The sequence below is a fragment of the Pinus tabuliformis genome, chromosome J (assembly GCF_031772625.1).
Source record: "Pinus tabuliformis cultivar Carrire ecotype Pingquan chromosome J, CPIR1, whole genome shotgun sequence".
Classification (NCBI taxonomy): Eukaryota; Viridiplantae; Streptophyta; class Pinopsida; order Pinales; family Pinaceae; genus Pinus; species Pinus tabuliformis.
In genome coordinates, this window is record NC_142295.1 from 738,392,211 (window position 1) to 738,407,557 (window position 15,347).

The 15,347-nt window shown below is 37.3% G+C and overlaps 1 protein-coding gene across 4 annotated transcripts in view; it reads right to left on the minus strand.

The window, feature by feature from the left end:
* Window positions 1–15,347, minus strand: part of LOC149228836 (DExH-box ATP-dependent RNA helicase DExH3-like) — a 374,845-nt gene that overhangs the window by 262,465 nt on the left and 97,033 nt on the right. For 3 of the 4 annotated variants that reach the window (XM_089378389.1, XM_089378387.1, XM_089378386.1), the window contains exons 6-8: window positions 4,531–4,719; window positions 4,210–4,369; window positions 4,002–4,132 (exon numbers count right to left, since the gene is read on the minus strand). In XM_089378389.1, coding sequence (XP_089234515.1) covers window positions 4,002–4,132; window positions 4,210–4,369; window positions 4,531–4,719 — 480 coding nt within the window. The remainder of the gene's footprint in view (window positions 1–4,001; window positions 4,133–4,209; window positions 4,370–4,530; window positions 4,720–15,347) is intronic. The other variant, XM_089378388.1, reaches the window with a different exon arrangement.

Below are 15,347 nucleotides of genomic sequence, written 5' to 3' on the forward strand. Positions count from 1 at the left end.
TTCTTCATAAGTACACTTTCCCTTATCCATTTTGAGTGATCTTTCAATCGATTTTGGTCCTCTCGAAAAGAGGAATTCAATGCAATCATTATTTCCATCAAATGAGTTGTCCAAAGTGGAATTCGCTGCAGTTGCATATTTTTAACAGGGAGCAACATCAATAGCGGCATTCCTCCCTTTCCTTTGACCTTTTCCAACTCCCATTGCTAATTAAGCCATGATTTATGTGACATGAGGAAGAAAATGGACTGTTGTAGGAAAAAAACTTAAGTCTGGTTTAAAAATCCACTTGCCCTGCGCTTGGAAACCCTTTAAAACTAACAACGAATCCTTGTCCAACACATGGAATACGAAACACATAGCCTCCTAGGGGCATGTCTTATGACTTAGGTTGTTGGCAGAGGAATAACTCCACACTTGATGATTTTCATTAACTCAAAACATGCATATATACTAGAGGAAGTGGTTGCTATCTTCACATTCCATGAGGGACTAATGGTCTACCCCAAGATTGTCCATTTCACCTACCTTCAACCTATGTACAATAATAAAACAGAAAAATAACCTCGAAGGATTATTTGTTGAACATTCCCCCCTTAAGCCAAAGAGGTGTTTGTGAGTCCAACCATCATTTTGAATTTTTCAAATTTTTCTCTTCTAAGAACTTTGATAAAGATGTCAACAATTTGTTCATTTGTGGTGCAATGTTTCAAACAAATAATCCTGGCATCTACATGATATTGAATTGCAAGGTACTTTGTGTTGATGTGCTTGGTTTGTTCATGGAATCTGGGATTCTTAGCCAACTTGATTGCAAAAGTATTATCAACTTGAAGATGACTAGGTCCCACTTGTTTCTCCTACAAATCTTCAAGTATTTTCATGAGCCATGCAATCACCTTTTTTGCTTCTGCAGTTGTGACATATCTTGCCTCTATTTTGAAATCCATTGAAACTAATTGTTTGTGTGACCTTTGGGAGACAATTATTGATCCAAGACTTATGAGATAGCCAAAAGTGGACACCCCATTTTTCTTTATTCCCATCAAATTCTAAATCAAAATAACAAGTTCGGTTGAAGTCATCCAGCTTAGAACACTCGAGTTCAAAGTATTGAGTTCCCTCCAAGTATCTTAGAACACTTTTTGCAGTAGACAAATGTCCTTCACCAAGTTTTTGCATGAACCTGGAAAGTATCCCAACAACAAATGAGATGTCTACCCTAGTGGAGGTAAGGTAGATAAGACTTCCCACAAGGTGCCTATACTTGGTTGCATCCTCAATTTCATTCCCTTCTTTTCATGTGAGCCTTAGATTCAATTCCATTGGAGTAGAGAGAGGTTTACACTCAACAATGCCAAACTTGTTTAACAATTATCCAATGTACTACTTTTGGGAGATGAATATGTACATTGGATATTGGGTCACTTCAATGCCCAAGTAGAAGTGAAGATGTCTCAAATTTGTCATCTCAAACCCTTTCTTTAGTTCTATCTTTATGGATGCAATATAGCGCAAATTCTTCAATGTTATTAATAGATCATCTATATACACTATTGAATTGTAAATTGTTGTGGATATTCCATTGGACAGTTCATCACAACAGATATGATCAAAATAGACTAAATTTGAAATATATACTATGAGGGTTAATTTTCCCTAGATTTCTGGATTTATTAATTATTGTTTTTCTGCTTATGCATGCAATAGATAAAATGTAGAAAATAGAGAACGGTGAAACATAAACACATACCAAGCACTATGAGCACCTAGATATGATCTAGGATATTGTTTTGAGAGAAAACCCGACTAGAACATGAGCCAACTTTTCTCTCTTTTCCCTGGAATGGAAATAATGCAAATACAAAGGAGAAGGCACTCTCTATGGAGTTTCCTAAGATCTGTGGCCCATGTGATGTTACATAACACAAAACCCCTGTGCTCAGCTCTCTCTATCCACACTTAGCTACTCTAAACTCTAATATAGAACAAAAAGCAAGCAAATAGAATGGAACCCTTTTTCCTCCTAGTGGCCCAATTATAACACAGTGTGATAGCCAACTAGGGGTTAAATTTGACCCATTGAACCCTCAATATGAATTACAACTCAAAACTTCTAGAGTCTTCTTCATTGGGCCCAAGTGGCTAGCCCTTTTTCAATGAGTAATAGGAATTAGTATGGCATCTTCTTGAATTATGGTTGTCGATCACAATAGGTTAACTTCTTAAAGGCATAACATTTGGGTCTGAACTTTGATTGACATGATTCTTGCAATGTTGGAAAGGTCTTCAAGTGTAAAATGCCGTCAAAGGGTGTGGTGCTTCAGCATTAAATTTTTACCCCCCAAAATGTCATTTAAGGCCCCAAACTGGCCCCAAAAGATTTCTAACCTCAATTCTCCAAAGTAGGTCCTGCTACTAAAACTACCCCTGTAAGTTGATTTGTTTGATTTTTCCACCTTAAAAGCATTGAGATGGACGACAAACAATATAACGATCTAATCTAGATCATACCTCTCCATATTTGGGATAATTTTGATCTCCAAAAGCTTTTACTAAATGAGGTAAGGAAATTTTTATTCTACCTTCTCCCTGGAGTTCCATTTAGCCTTGCATGGAATTTGTCCATTCAACTCACTTTGCCAAAGGTCATATTGCCCCTATCTTCTAGCAAAATCGTATCATTTGTCAACTCTACTTAAGCATTTGGTGTTAAATCCTCTATAGAAGGTAGGACCCGCTCCACTTCTTGATCTAGCATGTAAGGCTCATAGAGTTTCAGATTTTCCACATTCACCATTGAGTAAATGCACATGGGGATAGACTGAATCTATAGGCACTATCTCCCACCTTTTCTAGTATCTCTAAAGGACCATATCGCAAACCCTTGATTTTCTTACCAGGACCTTGTAGCTTCTCCTTGTTCAATTGTAGCCATACTTTGTCTCCCACCTTGAATAACTTCTCTATTTTGTGTTGATCATGCCTAGCCTTGTACTTTTTCTGTGACTTATTCAGTGTCTCTTGTACTTCAAATGGATCTGCCTGATCTTCTCAACAAATTTGCATTTGTTTCCAAAACACGGTAAATTTGTTCACTATATTGTTGCCCATTGCAATGTTGGAGTAAATGAGGATTTATTTAATACTGTGTTTGCCTCCAAGACTTGCACGCATTTCCACACTTCGTGCAACTTAGCCATATAATAGAAGAATTAATGATGTCCTTGAAAACTAATAGGCTGTTAGCATACTAGAGATCCAATTCATACTTGGATACACTTATTGTTAATATCCTACCTCAAGATCATAAAACACAAGAATTATCAAAAAGGTTTCAGGCTTCAAGAGATCAACAGAGAAGCAATAAAACATCAGAATCAAACCAATACCCCAGAAATCATCAACTAGGGAAAATTACAAGTTGCTAAATGGGCAAACAACACAAATATTTTTACAAGAAAAGATCAATCTGCACCCTAATGAGCAGCAAATATTCCTGTCGCTAAAATTCACAACAAAAATATTGAAGCATCTTCAGCTCAAAACTCTAAATTGTTAGGCTAAATTAAAGCAGAAGACGAGTAGAATTAACAGCAAAAGTGCCCTACTAACAGGTACACAATAGCATCAGGCATCAGGCATTGCTTAAGTAATTTAATTCCTTCACAAATTTAAAAATTAAAGGTAAAGGGGAAGGAAGAAGACAAACCAGTAGGAAGACTAGAAATAATTCTTACCAGCGGCCTAGTCAGATTTCATGCTTTTGAAAGATAAGAAAGAGAGGAAATGTCACAAGGAAGAAATAATAACACAAATATATCTTTGTATATGAAACAAGAATCATCCAATATGTCAGATGTACTATCACATTACTGGACAAACAATGACAGCTTGTTTTTCTGATGCAGTTCAACAATAATACTTTTTTTTTAATTTCACCAAAAAACTATTTATCCTGTCATCAAGGAAGCTAAAAGGACTAGGCAACACCAACTTACTGGAATATGGACGACAGGTGCTCCACCAAAATAAGACGAAAACAACTCCGCATTTAGAGTTGCACTCATCAAAATTAATCTGAGATCTGGGCGCCGAGGTAAAAGATCTTTCAACACAATCAGCAAAAAATCTGCAATGAAAGATATTGTCAGTATGTGCAGTTATATATTGTTTAGTGATGAACAATTAAATTGGACGATATATTACCTTCATTCATTCCTCGCTCATGAATCTCATCAACAAAAACATGTGTTACACCTTTCAAATTGCGGTCTACCAACAATCTTCTTAGCAAAATACCAGTGGTGCAGAAAAGCAGACGTGTGCTTTTCCCTCTCATGCCCTCCAATCGGACTTTGTAGCCAACCTAACACATAAAAATCATTGTATAAATGTGAACTAGCTAACTCCGCCATTTTCTGACCATATTAACATTTCACGAGAACTAAAGGCTGGCAATTAAATTCCCAAAATTGAAAAATAAACTTTCTGAACTAGAAGTGAAAGTCATAGGAATACAATACTCACGGATTCACCTAATTGTTCTCCTCTTTCAGTAGCAACCCTTTCTGCAACAGCCATTGCAGATATACGTCTTGGCTGCGTGCAGATAATGTTACAGAATGCCCCACGACCTGACTCTATCTCAGACTCTAACACATATTGTGGAAGCTGTGTTGTTTTTCCACAACCAGTCTCACCAGAAACAACTAAAACCTAAAAGGGTCAACAAATCCACATTAGCCATTCACATGTTTCTGTATTCCTAAGAAAAATGTGTCTATACAAAATGCCCATCAGAATTTGAAGATTCATTAAGCAGAAAAACCAGTGTTGTTAAAATCGTGATATTATCGTTTTATCGCGATAATTTCCCGCTGCCGATATTATCGCGAGTAATATCTGAAATTATCGTCAGTTTTTTTTATTTTTTCCGTTTTTATTGTGGGGAATCGGGGCAGCGAGTTGTTATAAGGGATGCTAAATGTTCGAAATGCAAATTTTTTGAAAGAAGCAAATAATTTTTGAGTGGGGCAGCTTAATGATCAAGTCTAGGCCCTAGTATTGATATGCTATTCATGGTAATGTTAATGTTAAATTCTTAAAGTAAAAGTGATATTCTCCTTAATCTTCATTTTCATCCTTTTACTTAAATTTTTAACATTACCATGAAATGACTCAGGATGTTTGAGAGTGGTTCCGGCCTCATTGGATTTCATATGGAGAAAGTAGAATTTTAGATTTCATTCAAAATCCAGCAGACTTATCAGTTTTTCAGGATTTCGGGATTGGGAGAGTGTAATGTTTCCAGGTGACACCACCTGCCCGAGCTACCCCTGCCACCAGTAGAAGACGTGGTCTACCTCCTATAGCTCCTACTTCTAGTTCTTCAGCGTCTAGAGCATAACAGACTCCACTGCCAACTCCACCAACACCAGCATCTACATCTAGAGGGAAAGGGAAAGCTATGGCATTTTCTCGCAAGAGGGGTAGAGGAAATCAATGGGATTAGACTTTAGTTATTTTCTTCATTTATTGTATATGACATTATGACATGATGAGATACATTATATATTTTTTGTTGATATTTTGAGGCTAAGTTGGGACTCAGGAGTCAGGACTTACTATTCAGGACATGATTCAATGTTATGTGTGATTTTAGCACTAGAAATGATATTAAACATCTTATATATTAGTTCTTTTATCATATTTATGTGTCAATGTATTTATTTTATGTTGTAGATGGTTTAGATATTAAAAAAATTGAAAAAAAATGAATATTTTTGTACCAAACGATTTTTTCCCAATTATTTCCGATTATTTCCCAATAATTACGATTTTTTCCAATTTTTTCCTCGCGCCGATATTATCCTGATAACAATTAATGCAACATTGAGAAAAACAGACAGCACAGATACTCAACAAAAATAATGAAACCCAATTTCATTTCCCATTAATCCCAAGTAATTTTACAAACAATAATACTATAAAGTTAATGATACTAACCAAGGTTACCTGGGAGTAGGAGCGGGAGTGATATTTTCAGAAGCTCCCATTTCGGGAGCAAATCGGGGAGCGAATTTTTATATAATATATATATATTTTATATTTTGATGCATATATGTCAACAAAAGCATGTAGAATGATGAATTACATATAAACATCATAAAAACATAGATTGAACCATATAACACCAATCATCTAGAAGTTATAATCTTCATCAACCACGTCCACAAGTTAGTAACATACAACATATTGAGTCTCATGATTCACCAATCTTAAAGTTTCAAGCTTTAAAAATTCAATATATAACATTTATCATCATTGATCACAAAAGTTGTACTTGTAAGCTAAGTGTAACCATTACAACAAAGAATATCTAGCATGAAATGAAATGTTATAAAATGAAATGAAACAACTTTCAACTTTCACGAAGCATCATATTCATAATTCATTACCAATGAGTTATAATTGCCAACTTCAAACTTCAAACTTAAATTGTCATAGATTGTTTACAAAAAATATCATAATAAATATGAAAGAGTCAACAGTTATAAAAACTACTAGAAACTAGAAAAGACAAGTAAATCTATCATCTATTGCTAATGCTTGGGCCTCTTGCCGCCACGAGAAATGTCTGACTTTGAGTCTTGTTGGAAAATCAGGACCTTTGTCATTAATATCACCCTCTAAGCATTAACATAAGATAGAAAAAACATAGCATGTCAAGTCAAGATTTTGTTTGAGTGATGGGTACATTTTTAGTAGGGTCATGATAGAGGAGTTCGACAACCAATGTCACTAACATCAAGGTACATAGAGGGATTGGTGCTCTTGATTAAATACGAGTTCCATACCCTAATACATGACATCCAATAGAAGCATTGCAATCCCCCCAATCCTGAAATCCTGAAAAACTGATAAGTCTGTTGGATTTTGAATGAGATCTAAAATTCTACTTTCTCCATATGAAATCCAATGAGGTCGGAACCACTCTCAAACATCTTGAGTCATTTCATGGTAATGTTAAAAATTTAAGTAAAAGGATGAAAATAAAGACCAAGGAGAATGTCACTTTTACTTTGTGCTCCGGGAGCGGGTTCGAGGGGGGGAGCGCTCCTACGCAACCCTGATTTGAGAACACGATTGAGTTGGAGCTAGGGGTACAGGGAGTTATCACCACTCCTTATAGGCATCCCAAGGCCTACAAGGATGAGATTAAATGTGCCATTAAGGAGTTGTTGGCATTGGGGCACATTAGGCCGAGCTCTAGTCCCTTCGCTTCATCAGTGGTTCTAGTGAAGAAGAAGGATGGGAATTTGTGCATATGCATTGACTGTAGAGCGCTCAATAAGAAGACTTTGAAGAACTGCTACCCCATTCCGCGCATTGACGAGTTGATGGATGAGCTTAGAGGAGCCAATGTTATAAAATGAAATGAAACAACTTTCAACTTTCACGAAGCATCACATTCATAATTCATTACCAATGAGTTATAACTGCCAACTTCAAACTTCAAACTTAAATTGTCATATATTGTTTACAAAAAATATCATAATAAATATGAAAGAGTCAACAGTTATAAAAACTACTAGAAACTAGAAAAGACAAGTAAATATATTATCTATTGCTAATGCTTGGGCCTTTTGCCTCCATGAGAAATGTCTAATTTTTGAGTTGTTGAAATTTGTAACTAGGTTCGGTCTTCATAAATGCAATTGAGATGTACTTATCAAAAGAGTGAACAAAATATTTTTATTAATATTATTATTATGACTTATTAAAGCATGGGTTTCATGCTTGGGTCATCATGTTTTAGGTCAAAGTCCCCATTGAGTACTTCTAGGATTTATCCTGAGTCATTAAAGTCATTGCACATTTAAAGAGACCCTTCTTGGGCTTTCGGATCATGTAAAAAAGAATTATTTTTGAGACAAAAATGAATTTATTCTCCTCCACACCAAGTCGGCCTCAAGACAATTAATTTGACCTCACATAAGGGCTATAAATACAAGGAGTTCAAATTCATTTGGAGCATCTCATTCTCTCTCACATAGTTTGATTTCTAAAGTTGGAAGCTGGAAAAGTGCGAAGTTGAGAAAGGGCTAGAGGAAGGGTTGGAAAGGAGTGCAAGTTTCTAGAAGGATATAGTAAACCTCAAGATCGAAATTTTGGGACAACTCTCACCCTGTTCTGAGGTGTATCAAGGGAGATCGGAGTTCTCCAAGTTTGATCGAAGTTGTTGTTGCCACTATTGATAGGTCGAAGTTGCTACTAGGTCGAAGTTGTTGGTGATGCTGCCAAGCCAAAGTTGCTTGTGAAGGGTTGTCATCTGCAAGAAGGATTGGGGGCTAACTTGGTGTGGAAGGAATCTTTGTTTGGGTCTAGAGTCTTGGATTATCTCGAGAAACTATTTAAGGAAGAATTATTCACTAGGTTTTCCCCTAGATAGGGGTTTTTCCCTGGTTGTCCGCCTACATCTGTTGTTCTTGTGTTATTGTTTTGGTAATTGCTTGATGAACTAAAAGATAAAGAAGAACATAAAGATAAATGAATCACAAGTAATTATCTATATAAGAAAATATTTCTGCCTTTCTGATTTTCTGACATGGTATCAGAGCTAAGGTGAAGGAGGAAAAAGGCAATCTTGAGTATCTACTAGAAGGATCTAAAGGATTGATCTAGGGATCATATAAGGAGCTCTTATAAGAGAAGAGGCTCTCTATCTTCAAGGACAATGTCTAACACATTAAAGAGTGAGAACAAGTTGGAAGGAGCATCAAACTACAGATCTTGGAAAAAGAGGATTGACCTCATTCTTGAAAAGAACAAGGTCTTGGATGTGGTCAGAGGGAAGGTGAAGAAACCTACCAAAGCATCCAATGATGCAAACAAGGTGAAGTATAGGAAATTGGAAATATTGGCTATGACTCTGATGGTAGAAAGAATTAAGGACAATCTTGTCCCATACGTTTCCAATATAGACCATGCTCAAGAAATGTATGAAGCATTGACAAAATTATTCACTATCAAGAACATAGGTAAAGTAGCAAACTTAAAGAATGAGTTAAGGACTGCAAAGATGACTAAAGATGATATTGTGGCTTCCTTCTTTGTAAGGATATCAAGGATTAGAGATGAACTTCAAACCATAGAGGAAATAGTGCTAGACAGTGATGCGGGGGAGCGCCCCCCCCCCCTTCGAACCCGCTCCCGAAGCGCGCTCCGGGCGGGAGCGGCTCGGGAGCGGGTTGGGAGCGCGCTCCCGTAAAAAAATTTGTGCTCCCTGGTCTGTGAGGGAGCGCTTCAGGGAGCGATCGCTCCCGCGCTCCCGGAGCGCTTTTTAATGCCCGGGAGCGATCGGGGAGCGATCGCTCCCTGATCGCTCCCGGGCATTAAAAAACGCTCCGGGAGCGAATTTTAGTGAACCGGGAGCGGTTCGGCGGAAAAAAATTCCGCGGACCCGAAAAAAACAAAAAATTTAACTAATTTTTTTGGGTTTATAAGCCCAATGGGCCAAAACAAAATCATTTCAATGAGATTGAGCTTGAGTTTGAGAGCAAAGGAGCAAGGAGCAAGAGCTGAGGAGCAAGGAGCCAGAGCTGAGGAGCGAGGAGCAAGTGCCAAGGAGCGAGGAGCAAGCTTGCAGAGGTAAGTAACTTAATCATTTAGTTAGTTTAGTTGGTTAGGTAGTTAGTTTGTTTAGTTTAATTTACCTGTTTGAGTTTAAAGATCATTAATTTAAATTAAATTAATAAATTAAATGAATTAATCCCAATAAACTAAATTAATTTGCAGATTCAAGACTCAAACCCTACAAACATCAAACACGATGGACCTGGGGATTTTTATTGGCATTTTCCTCTTCCTGGTCCCTTTTCTGGTTATTATGGTGGTGGAGAGTAGGAAACGGAGGGGGCCTGAAACTGAAGAGGTGGATGAAGAAGCCGGAGGAAGTCAAATAGGTGAAAACCCCAGTGAGGAGGATGTGGAGGGTGAACATGAGGGTCAAAAAACTAAACAAGACCAAACTCCATTGTGGAAATATGTTCACATGCCTGAAACAGGGAGAGGGGGTGGAACCACTAAATTTCATTGCCCCCATTGCAACAATGATTTCACAGGCTCATACACCCGTTTGAGAAGACACCTTTGCGGGAAAAGGGCATGGGATGGAGAGAAACAAATAGGAATCAGAACTTGCGACGCGGTGTCAACAGCAGATAGAGCCAAATACATAAAGGAAGAGGAGGACGCCCAATACAAAGCAAAAAGATCAAGGGGTTTCTTTGAAAGCTCACAAAGAACTCCTTCAGCATCCTCCCAAGGCAGTGGATATGGACATGGAGGCTCAGGGTCATCATCTTTACGCCGTAGAACCATATCAGATTTCCTTGATGAGGGGTGTAGGAATGATGTGGATTCAAAAATTTACAGGTTCCTCTATGCAAATGGGATACCATTCAATGTTCTACGCTCACCTTATTGGCACGAAATGGTTTCTGCCATAAATGATGCCCCTAAAGGATACAAGAGCCCTGGGTATGACAAGGCAAGAACAGTTGGCCTTGATCATGAAAAAGCAAAAATATCACATTCTTTGAATAAAATGACAAGTTCTTGGACTGACAATGGGGTGTCCATTGTATCTGATGGATGGACAAATGTAAAAGGCAAGCCATTGATAAGTGTTCTTGCTGTGTCCCGAAGTGGTCCCATTTTTCTAGCTGCACATGATTACTCAGACAAGTTCAAGACCGCTATCAACATTGCAGAAGCATTGCTTGAAACAATTGAGCGTATTGGCCCATACAATGTCATCCAAGTCATCACTGATAATGCTCCTAATTGTAAGGCAGCGGGAGCAATTATTGAGGATAGATACCCGAACATATTTTGGTCTGGATGTTTGGTTCACACATTGAACCTTCTGTTGCATGATATTGTCAAAAACAAAAATGAACAATACCAATGGATTGGTGATTTGTACAAGAGAAGAAAAAAAATGATAAAATTTATTACAAATCATAGCAATACCCATGGCCTTTTCCGCAGTCACTCGAGATTGGAGTTGCTGAAGATTGCGAGGACTAGATTTGGTAGCTATTACCTCACCTTCAGGCGCCTTTTGAAGGTAAGAGAGGGTTTAGCTAGCATGGTATCAAGTCCAAATTGGCAGGTGTTAAAGGAAAGGGCTACAAATGTAGCTGACATTGCAGGTTTTGAAACGGTGGAGGAGGCCGCTCTTGATGGGCAGTTTTGGACAACTGTGAGACAGGTATTGGATTTCACCAAGCCAATTTATAACATGATTCGGTTTGCAGATACAGACAAACCAGTGATTGGCGAGGTGTATGAGCAAATGGATACCATGTTGGGGGAAATAAAAGACATTGTTAATAACAGAGATCCCGACTTGTACAATCTGATTCACGATTGTGTGTGTGAACGGTGGAAAAGGCTTAACCTTCCACTACATTGCTTGGCGTATATCCTTACGCCAAAATACTACTCAGATTCTTGGTTGGGCAAACCTGCAGCAGGGGGTGGTGTTAGGACCAAACCCCATTTAGATCGAGAGGTAACTAAAGGATATCTGGATGCATTAGAAAAGTTGGTGCCTGACAGGGAGGAATGTGCAGCTGTGCGCCTTGAAATAGGCAGATACTTCACTGGCAGTGGTTTGTATGGTAACTTCCATGCAATGGACGACAAAGATAAATTTGATTCTCTCACATGGTGGGAAACATATGGCGGCGACGGACTTTTGCGAAAATTGGCATTGAAAGTTCTTGCACAGGTTGTAAATTCTTCTTCTGCAGAGAGGTGTTGGAGCACCTACAGTTATATACATAATGTGAAAAGAAACAGGCTCAACGAAAACCGAGCAGAAAGCTTGGTTTATGTGCACTACAATTTGAGGTTGTTGAGCCATTACTGTGATCGGGCTAATGAAGATCCCACATATAAAATTTGGGACAATCACCCTGAGGACGACAATTTGGAGGATGGCATTGTACATATGGAAGAACTAGAAGATGAGCTTGTACGGGATGAAGCTGAAGCAGCTGCAGCAGCCATGCCACCTCCACCTCCACCATCCAGTAGCAGTTCTCGGGGCCCGAGTCTTGTTCCATTGCTGTCGCCACCTCCATCGATACCCTCGCGTGGAGGCTCTAGTTCTGGTCGTCGGTCTGGGCGGGAGACTCCTAGAAGACCGCCAAGACCTACTTATACTCCTGGAGACTCTCGTGGCAAGGGCCACTTGTAGATTTACAGTTTACTTGTCTTTTTTAGTTTCTATTAGACTTGTCACTTTAGTTTTCATAACTGTTCAGTGTTGAGTTTTGAGTCCTTGACTCTTGACTCTTGACTCTTTCATATCATTATGACATTATGATATTTTTTGTAAACATTATATCACTGTGACAATGAAAATTTGAAGTTTGAAGTTGGGCCTTGGCAATTATAACTCATTGGTAATGATTGTGAATTATGAATATGATGCTTTGTGAAAGACTAAAGTTGTTTCATTTCATCTCATTATTCATGTTTCATTTTATAAATTTTTAACATTTCATATCATGTTAACAGTTAGAAGTTAGGACTTAGAAATATCTTCGATATTACTTCTTGTAATGGTTAAACTTGGCTTACAAGTACAACTTGTTACTTTGGTGATCAATGATGATAAATGTTATTGAATTGAATGTTATTTTAATTTATTATTTTACTAAGGTTGATGACGATTATAATTTCTAGATGATTGATGTGATATGGTTCAATGATCAATTTATGTTTTTTTATGTTTTTTATGTCTATTTCATCATTCTACATGTTTTTGTTGACATATATGTATCAAAAATTAAAAAATATAAAAAATATATATATTTTTAAAAAATCGCTCCGGGATTCGCTCCCAAACCGGGAGCTTCTGAAAATGGTCGCTCCCGCTCCCGCTCCCAAGTAACACTGGTGCTAGAGAAGGAGCTAGTAATCACTGCATTGTTGGGATTACCACCTACTTGGAGCTCTTTTGCTTTAGGTCTCAATAGTTGGAAAGAAGCTCCCACCTTTGAAAAACTGTCAAATGACTGCACCCAAGAAGAAATGAGAATTTCTTTAGTATCCAACAATGAAGAAGTAAAGGTATCAAATGCTTACTCTGCCTCTCACAAGAAAAGTCACTCCAAGAAGTCAAGAGGGCCAAGAAAGAAGGTGGATATGTCCAAAATATAATGCTACCAATGCCACAAGATGTGTCACTATAAAAGTCACTGTCCCGAGAATCGGAAGAACAAGAAGAGAAGCAGGGATCAAGCCAATGTAGCTGAAGAAGGATCTCCAAAGAAGACTAAGCCAAAAGAATTGGATTTAAGAGACTTACACTACTAAAGTCTTTTGATCTAAGTTTTTGTTATTTCTTTTTTATTTCTATTTTTGTAGGTTTAACATTATGGAAAAACATTTTTATTTGTTCTTAAGGTTATAAGTATCCCTCAAGCTTAGAGGGAGCCCTCATCAACCTCCAAATATAAGTATCCTATTACCATTTTCATTTTTAGTTTTCCTTACTTATCTGGTTTTGTTTGCATAAAATACTAATCACATTTCTCCTCTTATTTCCTTGTCTAGGAAAACTTGTTAAAGACTCGAGGAAGGTCTCACAAAACAAAGCATTAGAAGTACAAGGTTTGTTAAGAGATAAGAGGTATGTTTTGAATTACAAGTTCTTTCTCTCTCCATATTCATTCTTGATAAACTATTACTAACATCTTTTTATCTAGCTCTCTTGAATCTTAAAGATTCTTGATTGGGTGATTCATCATTAGATAAATCTACCGTCCTTATATCTTTGATTGCTCTTGTGGAACCCTAGAAAGTTTCATTGTGAAAAAACCTAACTTAAGGGTATGTCGATGATTATGTGTAAAACCCTAATCTGCTTAGGATTATTGTTGAAATAAAATCTCTGATGTTTTGATGAAGCCTAAAGTAATTGACTGATGCTTTAATAATCTCTTGTTTGGGGTTTTGGTACGGTTATAGAAACCCAACTTGTTAGGGTTGAATGTTAATGTCTGAAATCTCGAGCCTTTGATGTATTGATAATTTAGGGTTTACTATATTTTGTGTTGAAACCCTAGAACTTTAGGGTTTGGTAGAATGCATAAGCAAGACCCTTATAATGTTTTAAAAATGATTCCATGGGATGTGTGCGTTTGTCTGATCTAACCCTAGTCTGATCAAGTTTATGCCTAACACTTATTGATATTGGTGTAGTTGGGTTTGACTAACACATGTTATAATATGCTTGTGCATGATGATGGAGTCCTAGATGTATGAGTTGACCTAATTGTTGATGGTCATGAGTCCTATGGTTTGGATCTAAACCCTAGTCAAAGTTTGTTTCTCTAAGATGATAGTATTTGTGAATTCTAGGGTTTGTGAAAATCTCTGATATATGATGACAATATTGATAATTTCAGATTTGTGTAAGATTGTTGAAATCTAAGTTTCAGTTGTGATTGATGTTTGATTGAGAAAATCTAGGGTTTGCAACAAATCCTAGTGGAAGCTAGTCATGTTATCGATTGAGTTGTGATTGGTTTTGATTGTCAAATCTCATGTATGAAATCTAGCGTTTGTATGAAACCCTAGTTGGAAGTCTAATATATAAATTTTGAAGTTGTTAGATACTTTGTAGATCTATATTTGCTTGAATTGTTTCTAGGGTTTGTTATATGGTATAGCAGGGTATGTCATACCTTTGGAAGAAACATTGAAACCCTAGATGTAATGAAAGTTGTTGTGAAATGTCTGAAGCCTTGATGAAGAAGTCTAGGGTTTAAGACAAAATCCCTAGCAAGAAGTTGAAGAGTATGTCTCTCTTGTTTGTAATTAAGTTTGGGCATCTGATATACAAAGTTGAATGCTTCCGTGATTTTGATATGGTTAACTTCATGCTTCTATAGATTTGGTTGTACATGCTACCTAAGTTGTGCAAGTGCGTGATCTTCAAGATAGTGAAGATGTTCGTAAAGAAAAGTTGATGTGATAAGCATGATGTGAATAACTCTGATAAAGCCATGAAAGATTCTCTGGGAGGATGCAGATAACGAAAGATTGAGATTAAGTTCGACATGGGAACAGACATTGTGTTTGTGTACTATAGATCATACATGCATATGTTCCTATATATCCTTATTATATCACCATCGAAGATCAGAACACCAATGAATTGTGTTTGTGTTCTATAGATCATAGATGTATATGTCCCCATTAATCCTATTATCCCGCTATCGAGGATAAGAGCACCAATGAGTTACTTTATTCTTAACACT